This window comes from Amblyomma mixtum, chromosome 1 (genome assembly GCF_055824585.1).
Source record: "Amblyomma mixtum isolate Tamu chromosome 1, ASM5582458v1, whole genome shotgun sequence".
Taxonomy (NCBI): domain Eukaryota; kingdom Metazoa; phylum Arthropoda; class Arachnida; order Ixodida; family Ixodidae; genus Amblyomma; species Amblyomma mixtum.
In genome coordinates this window covers 48846557-48861018 of record NC_143012.1, presented here as the reverse complement: position 1 = coordinate 48861018, position 14462 = coordinate 48846557, and the positions used below count along the sequence as shown (strand labels likewise).

Genomic DNA, 14462 nt, shown 5'->3' with positions numbered 1-14462 from the left:
GTTGCGGCTTTTGCGCCCTTGGCGTGAAAACATGACGACGTCCTTTCAAGCGAGAGCCGCCCGCTTCAGCCAATTCAGCAGTCCTTGCGAATCCGGTCGGCATGTTTACCGGCAACTACTGGTGTTGTTACTTTTCGCTATGACTTACCTTGCTTCGACGATAAAGTTTAAGCTGCAATTCAGCTTAGTTTTTTAGATACGCTCTCGATTCTGGAGCGCGCAAGCCTAATGGGACCTCTAGCTACACTGCTACCGTCTGCAACTGCCCGAAACGCAGCCGAAACCTAGCACAACCGTCCGGAACGAAAGAAAAATAGATTTGGAGCTTTTTCGCGGTGTTTTATAGACTTAAATGAAGTAAAGCGAGTTAATATTAAATTTGCAAATGTTTGTTTGAACATTACACGTCATGTGATGGCAAATATTCTTGCTATAAAAGATACGAAACTACTGCTGCTAGTGGATCAGCAGTGGTAAATTGTCGCTTCTCGGAGTGAATGAATGCACCGCAGACGAAAGTGCCGGCGGCTTTTTCCGTTTCTTCGAGCATCTGTAAGCACTTTTTTAGGCCCCGCCCATATGCGACATGTCGCAAAAGGCGACACCGGCAGAATACCACCCCTATATAGCAGGATACAACTTTAAAAAAAAACAGGAGTTGCTACACTGAGCCGTGCTCCGCGGCGTCTTGTGTTATTCCGCTGGTCAATTGCAACAGTAAACGAAATCAGCTTTTTAATCCATGACTACATCAAACAATCTACGTATCAAAATTATAGAGATGATGATTTGTTTCTTTTCATAAGCTTCTTGTTTAGGTAACAAGAAACGTTTATGCAGCGGACTATTTTTTCGTCGTGGAGGAATTCTGTGCGCGGAGGCTGAATGTGGGCGGGGCTTCACTGCAGTCTTTAGTTGTATCCGACTATAACAGGAGGCTCGTTGGAAGTGTAGCTCGGACGTTATGCCAAATGGCTTGTCGCAGCTGTTACCGCTCTTTCCGCCGCTGCGTCAACCGCCGCTCCAACCGCTCCGTCTCAGCAGTTTTGCGACGCACTAACCACGTGGTTCACTCATCCTGAATAAAGGCCAGCGCTCGCCGGCGGCTTGGGGTGTCTGTTACAGCCGGCGTCGGTGCTTCGGCGGACGCGGTTGTTGCGACATCTTTCAACTCTCCTCTGTCTGCACGTGGCAGCGAGTGTCGCTCAGCCCGACCCAGTGGGCAGGCCCGTGCACTTTCCCTGTCATCCTTCCTACAGTCGGAACAACAACCTAGACATCGCAGAAACATGGGGCCAGAACCTGCCACCGGGACAGGTTCTTCGACTCGGCACTGGAGGCGCCGCGGGCTACTTCTAGCGACCCCTGCGACAGAGATCGTCACGAAGCCGTGTTGGCTAGACATAAGTCGCGAACCCGATGAAGATTATGAAACCGATGTAAAATCCCTTTCTGCGCCAAGCTAGGCGAATCCTCGTATCAGAGAGGGGGAAGCTCTAGTGGACGCAATGCAATTATCAGCTCAAAACGTTGCCGAAGAGGTCACCGAATGACCTTTAAGTGGCACTCCGGCTGAGAAAATCCGTCGCCAAGAAAACAAAACCAGCCTTTTGTTTGATTTTAAAAATTTTATTCTTTAAAACGAGCTCTGCCTGCATTGCTTAGCAGATACACATACTAACCAAGCATATCATACACAAAACTGCACAAAACAAATACAGGAAATAAAGAAATGACGTCATGCCGGCGCATTATGGATAACAATAGTTTAGCATTATAAACGAATAAAAGAAACAAGAGATAAGCGGCATAAAAGTGGCCAATAATTATTTTGAAGACGGCCACGGGCCATGTTAACATCCGACATGAAAACTAAAAACAAAGTGGCTGAGGTCATGCAACTATAATACAAAAACTAAAAAAAAGTAGTGAAGGTGATGCAACTATAATACAACATAAATTAAAAAAGTAGCTGAGGTCATGCAGCTACAATAAAACATAGATCCAAAGAAGAAAGCGAGCCCGCGGAAACCGAAAATTGCCCCAAAATTTCAGCACCTGACTGCACACAATGAACACTTCAGAACCGGCACATCGCTAGCGGCCGAACCTGGTCACTGCCAGCTCTTACTTCAGAAACGTGTTATATATCTATGGGCAGCAGTCTGAAGAGTGAATTAAGGCACATGAAAATAAGGGTAAAGTAGAAAAATTAATTCACCTGATGCATGGCAAAGAATGATTAAAGAAGTAGCAAAAGAATCAGAAAGACTAAAAACAATTAATGCAGGAAAAAGCTGCCATTATCTGGCCGTGATGGAGCACAACCTTCCAATTTGTCTCCGCGCAGAGACGCTATAAAACAACCTAAACGACTACAGAGTTTCCGGAGCGGCGCATGAAATCGCCATGGGGTCAGGGTCGGAACTATAATAGTTTACCCTGATTTCGCTAATAATCGCACAGTGACCTCAAGACTCGAACACCGGCTGTGAGACCCAGTGTTAAGGAAAGTTTAAAAGCGCGTAAAATGCAAAGTCACACTTTTTAACCGCCGCTCTACCTAGAACCGTAAGGACAGATACCTATCTCGGCAAACGGAGTCACCACCCGTGCTCCGAAAAAAAAAAGCGCCAGCACTCTTTCTTTTTTTTCCCGCGGCCCGTCGTCCAGGCGCCGCCCTGAGGTGAAGCAGGCTCGGCCATCGTGCACCGCTGTCCGCGGGAATTCAGTCTTCCCAATACCACGCGACCCGGGGTGAGTAATCGTGGCTCTCGGGGAACGCCGGATACCCCAGGATGTACCACGTCCCGTCGTCGGCGACGAAGATCCTCCTCGGCGAAGCGATCGCCAAAAACACTGGCTCGCGTGCGTAAGGCGCATGCGGCAATTTGTGCGGCCCAGATCGCGGCCATGATATTGGCCCCGCACACCATCGGCCCGTCTCTCCTTGTCGAGCGGGCGAAGTGAGTCCCCGTGGCAACGGGGGGCCCTGCGGTGGCCACTGGAACTTCGGAGACGGAGGCGGCAGGGTTCCCTCTCGCGAACGTGGTGGTCCCGGTCGTGAAAGGGACTGCTGCTGAGACATCATTGCCTCCTGCTCTTGATGCAGTTGCCGAGGTGAAAAGGGAAATTGCGGCCGCGAATGCAGTTCCTGTCCAGAAGTCAGCACCGGCTGCTGGTGTGGCGGAGTTTGTGAGTAGCCCCCGCTGGTCGATGGCACCGGCGTGTCGTGAGTAAGTAGCGGCGAGCATAGGAACGGTGGCGGGGCCAGCGGTCCGCACGCTCCGTAGGAAGCACCCGGGTCGGACTTCTTCTTGGCGTACAGGTGCTCGTTCCAAAGCTGAGTGTCCGAGCCCCTGGTGAGCTCGTCGAGGTTGCGCGGGCTCTGACCGTTGTAGAAGCCCTGGGAGCCGGTGGAACCTGCGATGCGTCCCACCAAGGTAGAGGTGGAAGATTAAGCGGTGCAGAATAAACAATTAACAGAAATAGGTGGTAAGAATTTGCACTAGAACTCAACGATGGCAACGAAACCTGACGATCTGGTGTGTTGCAAGCAGCGGTTGACGACAAGATAAAAAGGTTTGGCGACTGACGAGGTGCGCGTGCACAACCTATTCCCAAAATTACCTTTAGAGGAGAATGAACAGACATTACCGTGAGTGCATTATACGGCTCATCACCAACGAAACCCCACGTTGTTGTCCATACAAAACGGTCCAAAAACTCCAAAGACAACATCAGCACAGCCACATAGCAACCATAAGAGGGTCAACAGAAGATCCATTGTATAGACAGCCAAAGACCAATAGGGGAAAGGCCTTAAGTACACAGGCATTTAGGGTAACTGCTTTTGATATGAAGCGCTTCACCCTAAAGGCTTTCAACTTAAAGCTATATACCGATAAGGTCTTCAACCTCAGCGCCTTTACCCGGAAGAATGAGACACTTCTACTGATTACGAAGCAGTAAACAAACAGTTAACTCAAAACTCACGGTGAGAGACAAATGCTTACGCATACGCAATGCGTTGCGAATGCGTAAGCATTCGAAAGACGCAATGCGTAAGCATCTAAAAATCTAAAAAAGAAAAATATTTTTTTTTTTAAATTGCGGGAATCCCGAAACATTCAAAAATGTTTTGCAGCAGGAATAACGTTCGTATCTTATTCAGTTCAAAAGTTATAGCCAACATTCGAACAGGTGGTGAACTGTTTTGAAACCGAAACTGATGTGGTTTGTTAACAGAAACTGATACCTCAGCGATAATCAACGGCGTATATTGAAAATTTTCTGTTTCGTTTAATCCGATCTGTAAAAATTATTCAAAAACAATTTGTGAGGCTTCCTTTTCTTTAAACATCCTTTAAATTTCCGCAAGGGGGAAATTTGACGCGAAAAGCATGACGCTACTAGCGTCACACTTGTTTACTTTGTGTGCGCTTCACGCAACCGCTTTGAATGCTACCAGAATCGTCCTTCAGTGATGGCAACAGAAGTACAGCAGATATTTTGAGGGCAGCAGGCAACGAACCTGGCCACCACACTCTCGTAGCATGTCGCACCAGTGACCAGTACCCGGTGAAGAACGCCCAGCGTCAATCAAAGGGTGAGGCAAAAGATCTCCACAAGAAAAGACGGGCAGCAAAAGAAGCCAAAAGAGAGCTCGTGTCAGTTAAGGAGTGCCCTAACTATGAATCTGGAGAATTTTAACTTCATAGGGCATGATGATCTTGTTTCTGCAATGACTGAAAACTTGTAATCTTGTTTTTCTCAAAGCATGATTTCTCTCACTTTCTTGTTGTGCAAACAGTTTTAACTTCGAAGCGAATGAATAATTTTCAATCAAGCTTTGCACGCTCGTTCCTTTATTACCATCCCGTGCAATGAATTAGGATGAATGAAAGCGAATGGTAAGCGAGCCGCCGCGGTGGCTCAGTGGCTATGGTGCTCGGCTGCTGGCCCGAAAGACGCGGGTTCGGTTCCGGCTGCGGTGGTGGAATTTCTTTGGAGGAAAAAATCGAGGTCCGTGTACTGTGCGATGTCAGTGCACGTTAAAGAACCCCAGGTGGTCGAAATTTCCGGAGCCCTCCACTACGGCATCTCTCATAGCCTTAGTCGCTTTGGGACGTTAAACCCCATAAACCAACCAACCAATGGTAAGTTTTTATGTAATCATGTTTTATGTCAAAAAATGCAGGCAAAAAATAACAGTTTTTTTGTTTTCTTTAGTATTTTTGCTATAATTTCATTCCCAACTATCGGATGAACAAGATACTAGTTGGTTAGACAGTCTGCTTGGTTGGCTAACTCTGTGCCGAAAAGTTTACAGTTCCTGCTCTTCCTTCGCTACTTATGAATGTTTGTGTAACAGCCAAATTGGGGCAATATTTCGTCAATAAAAAATACCAGCATGGTTTTTTTCATTCTTTCTTGCTTTTGAATATCATATAAAACGGTGCTTTATGTTCCTGCGCGCCTCATCCGCTCGATTAAGGTTTTTGTGCACAAAGAGCCACGAAATTTTTCTCTGTTTGTAGAGGACTTTCTAGAAAAACTTAGGAAACGAGTTTTTTCTTTGTTTCTATAACTGATATGGCATCGTGTTGCCTATATCCATGAACTCGCCATTGACACTAACCGAACCGCCACCATGTGTGTCTTTGTGTAGTTGAAAAGTTATTAGTCAGTTTAAGTAAAGGAACTAACTAACCAGTGTGTTTTTTAAGTACTTGATGGGAAAAGATTTTCTTTCTATTTCAAGCACACTCTTTTTAACACGTACCTTTAAGTGATCCCTGAGTGCGCAGGGTAAATGCTTCTAGCAATTACTTCTATTTGCGTTATCTATCTTCTCACATGTGTGCCCCTTAGCGGTTCTCGTACATTCACATTCCACACTGCTATATGATCGCCTCACAAGTTCGCCTCACGAGGTCACAGGCAAGCAAACATACCAAGCCAGCATAATTTTGGCACTGATTTGGTAGCGGTAGGTACAGTCTTTGCCAAAAGTAACCAGGCTGCACGGTTTGCTTCTCAGTCGTATATTCAAGATATTATGCCAGACATGAAGCTATGAATCTCTGTATGGTAAGGAGAACCCATGTCCTCAAAGAACTTTTTGATCTTAAGGGAAGCCGTGAGGGCTCTACTTCACGAATGCGAAGCAACCATGCTGCCTAGTTACACTTCGTAAAGACGGTACAGTGGGAGAAAAAGCCTTTGGACCACGTGGTCCTTAAGCAAAGCCGATAGCTGCGACAATAGACGGCGAGCGGAGACCACACTTGCGCAGGTGGAAGTCAACATTTTGTTCTTTCATCTCCACAAGTGTTGTCTCGAGCCTCCAATTGATAGCAGAGCTATCGGCTTCGTTTGAGGAGCACGTGGTCCAGAGACTTTTCTCCCTGACTGTACGTGTGGCTTAACGTGCTGCATCGGCACATGGGGCAGTGAGGGACGCTGTAGTGGATGGCTGCGGATTATTTGAGAAATCCACAGATCCTTTAAGGTGCATATAAACTGCACAACGCATACGATGTTTCTGTTTGTAGTTGCATCGCGTCCAGACAGGGATTCTATGCCGGAACCTGGGAATCAACAGGCGAACGCCAACGCTTCCTCGGCTAAAACTCTGCACATGAAATGATTTAAAAAAAACAACAGTAAGCTGTCCTCTACCAAGGGAGTGTGCTAGAGGCCAGCTTAGTCCCACAGAGACGCATTCGTGCTCGCAGTTCAAGTGCAGGCGGGAAACTCCCATCGCGGCGCTCACACTGGTGCGCAGGCGGCTGCCGACACTCTTGCTTCGCACGCAGGTACATCGAGGGTGAACGTGACGCGACGAAGCGTTGCGTTTCCAGCTCCTGGTCCCCCAGAGGCTGTTGCAGCTGCAGTTCCACGTCATCCAGCTGCCTTTCCGGACTGCCAAGGAATACTGGCAATGAAGACAACGAGTGGTTGGACGCTGACTGCTGGCTGCAGGGCCTTGTCTCCGAACCCTGCGCATAAGGAACAAGTGGAGCTACGGTACAGGTTCCCACAGTTAGCACGTAGGTCCGCCATATTGCTCTCCGAAACATCCAAATGATCAGAAGCCTCAACTTCTGAATGCAGCTGGCGGACTTCGTCCAGTGATTGGAGCGAGAACAGGCTCCGCCCGCTTGAATCCCTCAGCTGAACTTGTGTTATATTAAACAGGTTATTGTTTCACTGCATGACACAGGTTGCTAGCAATGCGTAAGCTACAAAAAGGGCTTATCTCTATGAGTTGGGAACAGAATATTGGCCATGTGGACGGGTGGCGCCGTCTGTTGTACACGCCACGTATCGCAATCACAAACGTTTTCAAGATTTGGCCAGCAGTTGTGAGAAAACTGCGCGTGATTGATCAGATATTTCAGTGAATATGTGCGGTCGTACAAAATAAAATGCCGCAAAACACGAGAACAGTAGCTGCACGAGTGGGCTGTCAGCAACGACCTAGTGCTAAGCGATGCAAAGAAACTTCGTTTCTCCGCAATGCATGCATGGTTTTCAATCACGTGATCGAGTTTAGCCAATAAAGGTGCAAGCGGCGCAGGGAAAAAAAAAACGCGCAACTCTAGGAACCTATATATTAACTATTGCAAGAAGGGGCACTCAGCGTCCCCTGGTGGTATATCTACAAAACTTCTCCGCTACAGCCAAAAGTTCCTCAGCAGTGTAGACTACCATGCTACGCGCACAAATAGAGTATACCAGTTTGTCCGCTTGGAAACGTTTTCGTGTACAGATGCAATACAGTAATAACTCCGCGTGTACTACAAACTTGCGTTATACACAGAGCTTCACCTAAGACTTCACGCATTTTTTGAAAAAAATAGGCGTTTGGAGTTAGCAGAACGCCTTTTTCGGCATAACGTTGTCAGTAGTATAGTACGTCAGAATACAGGTAACATGTGTTAACAGCAGGTAGGTTAACTAATATTCAATAGTTAACTTTTGACAATTACTTTTACGCTTATTATGTATGAAAGACGTGTCTGCCGTACGTCTGCAAGAATCGAACCAATAGCTACATCTCAGCTTGTATGCACAGGTGAGAGCGACCGAGGAGGGTGCGAGCACGAAAATGTCACCGGGAAGGGCTCGGAAATTTTACCACGTGACTGTGGGTCCTCTTCTGCGTTTAGAGGTGTATTATTTGGCTCAGGTTTTGATTGCAACAGAGTGCAGTGATTGAGAGAGTATATGTGTTCTCCTCGGAAGCTGTTTCAGAGTCCCTTTAAGCTTCGCATTAGGGGTACGACGCGGCAGAGTTAAAGGGTCTGTGAAAAGGCCCAGCGGCTTTTTTTTTCTTATCTCTTCGCAAATGTTCATTCTGTTCATTGTTTTTTACTTTAATTTCTGTTTTGCTTTATTTTTAAAATTATTCATTAACCAAAGGACACACAAGGCTTCCAAGGGCTCCCTTGAACGAAGTCGGGCGAACGGTCCTGTGTGATCGAGCGTTGGCGTCCCTGCTCACGACTCAAGCGGGCAGCTGTTCCGAGTCTCGGCTCCACCATTTTACTTTTCAGTGCAATTGCTATTGTTTCTTTAGATCCACTATCTAATGGTGGAGGGATCACGCCACGGCCCTGCAGACCAATGAGGAATTGAGTAGCGGCGTCGTCACTGTTGTTCTTTGTGATCGTTGAGGGGTGTTTGAATGGCCCGCGCAAAGACGCATCACTACCCTCTCGCCCAATCACGATTTTGCAGTTACAACGCCAAGAACTACAACAACGCCGGCTTTCCCGCTCTTCGCCCTTAACGCTTTCGCGTTTAACCGCCTCTTCCAGCGGTGTACATTTAAACTGTCCTCCCAGTGTGCCTCATCCCGTTCTTGCACACTTCTCAATGTCATCTGTCCACCTTACTAGATGTGCCGAGTACGTACTTGAGCACCAAAATGGCTCGACTGGGAGCCAATCGAAGTCTCGTCGATGCCGTGGCACCAGGCGGGCAGGTACCAGCGGGGGGAGCCCCAGCAGGATTCGCCGCTGTATGACTGCGGAGTTGACGGTGGTGGAGGAGTCGGGTTCGGCCACGCGACAGGCTGCTGCTCCTGCTGCTGTTGCTGTTGTTGCTGCTGTTTCTGCTGCTGCTGCTGTGGCTGCTGTTGCTGCTGGTGTTCCTGCTTCGGCTGCTTCGCCTGCTGCGACTGCTTCGGTTGCTTCGGCTGCTGTGGCTCCGGCTCCTGCTTCTGCTGCTTCGGCTGCGGCTGCGCCTGCTGCGGCCCAAGCGTTTCTGGTGACAGCAACACTGTGTACGGTGTGCGCATGTGCTGCTGAGCAGGAGGAGATCTCTCGGGCGTCAGCAGGCCAAGCTTCAGGTCCAGGTGCTGCGACCACACAGACGTCATCGGTTGCTGGGGCTCCCCGAAGCCGACCGGCGGCTCCTGGGGGAGTGGCGATGGCGCAAAGGGAGGGGAGTTAAACGGCTCCAGCAGAGCAGCAAGCGACGGGTCGAAGATGCCCTCCTGGACCGGCCTGGACTGCGGTTCCATGGGTATGTCCCATTCCCGCGGCCTGTGCACCGGATAGGGTAGAAGAAGTGGCAGGTTGTGAGGGCTCTTCAGACAGCTTTGTCCATCCCGCATCCCGGCGTTTGAACCGCCTTACTAGACTCGTCGCCCTTGTTAAACCCGCCAACATTTTAGGAATACGTTAGTCAACATCGCAGAATGGTACAGTAATTTTCACTTTGCTTTACTGCCCAGTTTCTTGTTTTCTGTTCAATATGCCGCTCCCCTGTGCAATTCCACTAGTACCTCGAGGTTACTAACAAATGAAAAAAAAACACTGGTGTTTGTATAAGTCTGGCGAACGGCACACCGAAATTCGAGCATGCCTTTTCACGTCGTCACACTTCTGCCCCTCACAACGAGTGCTAGCGCTACACGCCACAGACGGTAGCCCGAGTTCAATGTCACCAACACACAATGAGGAGGAGAGTGATGCGCCACAATGGCTAGCGGTTCCTTGCCTGCACCCTGCCGTTGGTCATAGAAACTAGCTCAAAATGACGCGGACACACGGTAAGGGGATTAAAAAGATGAGTGGGGGCGCTGGCCTGCTGCCGTGTGTTCGGTGTGTTTTTTTTTGGTCTATTTAAAATGCCTCCGACGTTGACCAATGAACTAGAGGCAATCATCTTCCTCTCGCGAATACGGCCATCGAGTTTCGCAACTCGTTACGGTCAAAAAGATCTGCAGCTGCTGGGATGGCCGCGGTGAATTCTCCTTTACGAATTGTTGGGCTTAAAAAAAACGAGACAGGGAAAATAAAAATTTCCTCTTCCTTTTTTCGTGGTTGATATCGATAATAACGGGACGCCCTTTAGCTCTCACACACCGGGTGCCGAGTAGGCCGCAAGACAAGCGAACAAGTGAGATAGAAACGATTAAAGGATAAGGGTTTTACTTGCCGAAAATGCCTCGTCTAACTGGCACAAGAAAAATATTCACAGGGGCGCCTAATTCCCCTGTGTGTAGACAGCGCGACAGCATTAGCGGCTGTTATTGTGTTTGCCGGAAATGACATCAGTTCCGATCTGGTGACGTCTCTTCTTTCAAATGGACGGCAGTCCTCCCGTCCGCTGACGTCACTTTATTCCAGCCAACGGGAATCGCCCGGCCTGGTGTCGCATCCTCCTTCCAGCATATCAGCGGGGCGAAATTTAGCTTACGCCGTAACACTGCCTGCACGATGAGGCCTCTAATGCTATGGCATTCCGCCAACCAGGAGCTCACCACTGCGCAGGCGCACTTGCCTTTCGCTGTAGTTCACGCGCCAGAAATTGCTCTTGGTGCGGGCGCCGGCCTGGTCTGCCGCTGGTGGGTACACCTTGACGAACCATCTTTGGAAAAGTGCGTGGCGTATGGAGCTCTGCGACAGTGGACACAAGAGCGCATTTCAAACAGGCGGCCGCCGTTCTTATAGGTGCAGATATGTCCACACACTTGTCTATCGAGCACTGGAGCGGTGCGGTGTGTTTGCGACATTCGTCGCCGCCAGCCGGGCTGGATGCGGGTTTTCAGAAACACGACAAGCCGTGATTCATGCGAACGTTCATCCCCGATATGGTGATGTTTCCAGCCCTATGCCGCTAACAAGCACCGCCAGTGCGCACCGGTGTGCCGTTCGAGCGCTCCTTGACAGGTTAGTGGGGACGCCTCTACTATCTTCATCGTGGTTAGCGGGAACACGGTAGCACGCAGCCTCGCTTACTACCAGTGTATAATAGCGACGCCGCGAGGAACCAGTGCATATGTGCTCAGTGCATGTCAGGCGCGCGCTGCGCACATACGCTGGTTCCTGGCGGTCCAGTTATAATGCGCTAGAGGCACGCGAAGCCATGTGCTCTCGTGTTGCCGCTAATCGTGATGAAGATGGCATAAGCATTATGAAACACAGCCGTTCAGTCAGCGTGCAATGAATGGCTTGGTTTGGTCTTATGGGGTTTAACATCCCAATGCGATTCGGGCTATGAGGGATGCCGTAGTGCAGGGCTGCAGAAATTTCGTCCACCTGGGGATCTTTAGCGTGCACTTACTACGCACTGATCACGGGCCTCGAGAATTTCCGAATTGAAACCGGCCCGTATCTATAGATTACAGCCGTCGATTGAAAAGTTGCCGCCTTTTGCTGGAAACGGATCCTTTATTAGCCAGAAAAGATGAAAAATTAAATACAAATGTCGCTGACAGGCCATTTTCAAACGGAAACTATGACAACGTCACCCCTTTTATTTTCCAGGTCTCTCTAGCCTTTGCTACGTAGTCATGCACATCTAGCAGGCAATATTGAAGTTGAGTTCATAACTGACGATAACAACGTGAACAATTTTAAAAGGGTAGTGGGAAAAATTTCCTTTTTTACAACCACTTTTCTCAACGAAAACTGCGTCTTTTGAAGTTCAGTATGCTCACGAAGAGGAGTGCAATCGATTGTTACAGAGAGTCGAAAATCCGTGTAGAACTCTCTTCAGGTTGAATGCCTAAGGGTACAGTTATGTTTTGGTCATCGAGTCCACATTTTCTTTGTATTTCTTACCGCTGTTGCGTATGCACAAACCACGCGTTAAACGTTTTGCTTACCCACCTACAAGCCACTGTTCTTCCCGATATACCTAAGATCTTATGGCATATCGATCATCCGAAATTAGTTTACTCAAGTTTCATATTCGAATTTCGATGTCCTAGTTTGTGCACATCTCTGTAATCACTGCCCCCCCCCCCCCCACTACACACACCCACACTGCAGTTCTTGTTTATTGATACAGTTCTTATCTTCTAAGGACAGTGATCGCTTTCCGCCGTCTCAACTCAAACATTCTGACGCACGGCATGGTCACTAAACGCCAACTGAACGTCCTCAGGACGTCCACGGGATATGTCAGTAAAGATCTTGAACTCCGTCTTGGAGCTTCGCTCACCTTCCAGGACGTCACCTGACTGGCGCTCATGAATTTGAAGTAGGGATACCTGTTCCTGCAAAGCGGAGGAGCAGAAAAGCGGGAGAATTATGGTAATGCGACACACGGAAAGATTACATGAGGACTGATGTCTCCCAGCGCCAATACACGCGCTGGTATACACTGTAGCTTCATGTTTTATTTTTCTACCAAAAGCGACAGACGCTGTCTACGCCGCCCCCCATCGCGTTAGTTGCGCAGATGGTCTCATCCCCTTTAATTCATACTCATCCGTGGATTCCTCGTTTGGAAGTTCTTTGATATTTAAGCTCATAGACCAAGCCTTGTGATATTCACTTTTAGTTTATCATGATTTATTTCGTGGCAAGTGCGGTTTCAGCCGATATCGCGTAACATGAAAGATGGGTCACAGCTGGGGTCCCACTGCAGCCAAATCCGCATTTGGGGATTCAACCAAACAGTGTGAACCTAAGTGGACACGTCTACATTGAGTGCATTTCGAGAATAGGGGCTCGAGAGCATGCGTTCTCCCAGTGTTCCACCTGTGAGAGAGCCGTAGACCCTTGAAAACAGTTGAGCCCTCGCCGGAACCGGGATTCGAACCCTGTACAGCCGGCGCCCGAGGTTTATCTGCGGTCAAGCGATCAGCACTCGCCGCAAACTGCGTCGCAGAATACAACGAGCAAGACTTCAAGCGCTAACTGCAGCGAACTGGGTTTTGCCTTTCCCTTCAAATGTTTCACGCCGCTTCTATAGAGGAGACTTGGGTGTTATAAGGCGGCAGGTTTAACTTTGTCAAGCATGCAAAACTCATCTGCATATACGCGCAGGCGCACTAACCCTAAATGGGGTCTTAGACAAGAACAAAGCTTGTGTCGGTGTCCTCGTTTACTTGAATTGCTTTTTCACAGTCCTCTTACGTGCACCAGGAATTCCGAACCCGAACGCCTTCTTGAGTTTGTGGTTCACGCTGGTTATATATCAAAGACGCGTTATAAAGGGACAGCTAAGACAAATAACTGGTTGTGGCTTAGCTCGCATTAGTGGCTTAGCGCGCGGCGTCCGCCAGGTGCAGCAGTTGCTAGGGAACGGCTCAAGGTCGGTCTCTGTGCCTCCTCGGAGAACCGCCGAAGCAAAATCGGAAATTCGTGGCTAGTGTCGCTTTCGCTACAAAGGTTGGACAGACAGCACACCGCTCCTTGTTTCCACTGACGGGGCTAAGGCCAGGCACAGTCGTCGTCAGCCTTATGTAGCGCAGCAGCCGCTGTTCTTTACGTAAAGCTATTGTGCCCGCCTTACTTGTAGGGCACTACTTCGGCGCTTGTTTCCTCAAGAACCTCGCACCTGTAGGCAGGTGTCTGCTTCCAGGTTAATAGGTTCCTATACAAGGGTGACTCAGACTGAACAGCATAAACAATTTCAAAGCACCAGTACAATTGTTGACTTAGCAGCATGTACTGAAGGCATGAGAAAACAAGTAGTGAAAGTGGATGGCATCTGTTTTAGTTTATTCTGCCATTTAACGACCACTGGTTTTGTCTTGCCTTCATGCCCTTTCCTCTACACAGGAAATTTCGTCGAGCAGTTAACTGTTCCTAGTTAAATATATTTACGGTTTATGGGGGTTTAGCGTCCCAAAGCGACTCGGGCTATAAAGGACACCGTAGTGAAGGGCGCCGGAAATTTACGCCACCTGGGCTTCTTTAACGTGCACTTACATTGCACAGCCCAAGGCACCCCTAGAATTGCACCTCCTCCCAAATTCGACCACCGCGGCCGAGATTGATTCCTAGTTAAACAACTTCAGCACACGCAGCATTCCTTTGTGCCTCAAGGTCTTCAACGGCGGGCTCCTAACCAAGCTCATTGGCGACGGATCCTGAAGGCTGTTCCTTTTAAAGCGAAAGCTTTACTACTTTCACTTCCGAGCCTTTGCCGTGCGACGGCGGTGCACATGAAATGACCTTTCGCATGACCTCTGCGTGACGTCACGCCGA

The 14462-nt window shown here is 48.8% G+C and overlaps 1 protein-coding gene across 2 annotated transcripts in view; it reads right to left on the bottom strand.

Annotated features, from left to right (window-relative positions):
- Nucleotides 1-1837: 1837 nt before the first annotated feature.
- Nucleotides 1838-14462, bottom strand: part of LOC149366282 (uncharacterized) — a 35345-nt gene continuing 22720 nt past the window's right edge. For both annotated transcript variants that reach the window (XM_089550004.1, XM_089550011.1), the window contains exons 5-9: nt 12466-12520; nt 10801-10916; nt 8927-9557; nt 6779-7004; nt 1838-3423 (exon numbers count right to left, since the gene is read on the bottom strand). In XM_089550004.1, coding sequence (XP_089406130.1) covers nt 2729-3423; nt 6779-7004; nt 8927-9557; nt 10801-10916; nt 12466-12520 — 1723 coding nt within the window. In that variant the 3' untranslated portion in view covers nt 1838-2728. The remainder of the gene's footprint in view (nt 3424-6778; nt 7005-8926; nt 9558-10800; nt 10917-12465; nt 12521-14462) is intronic.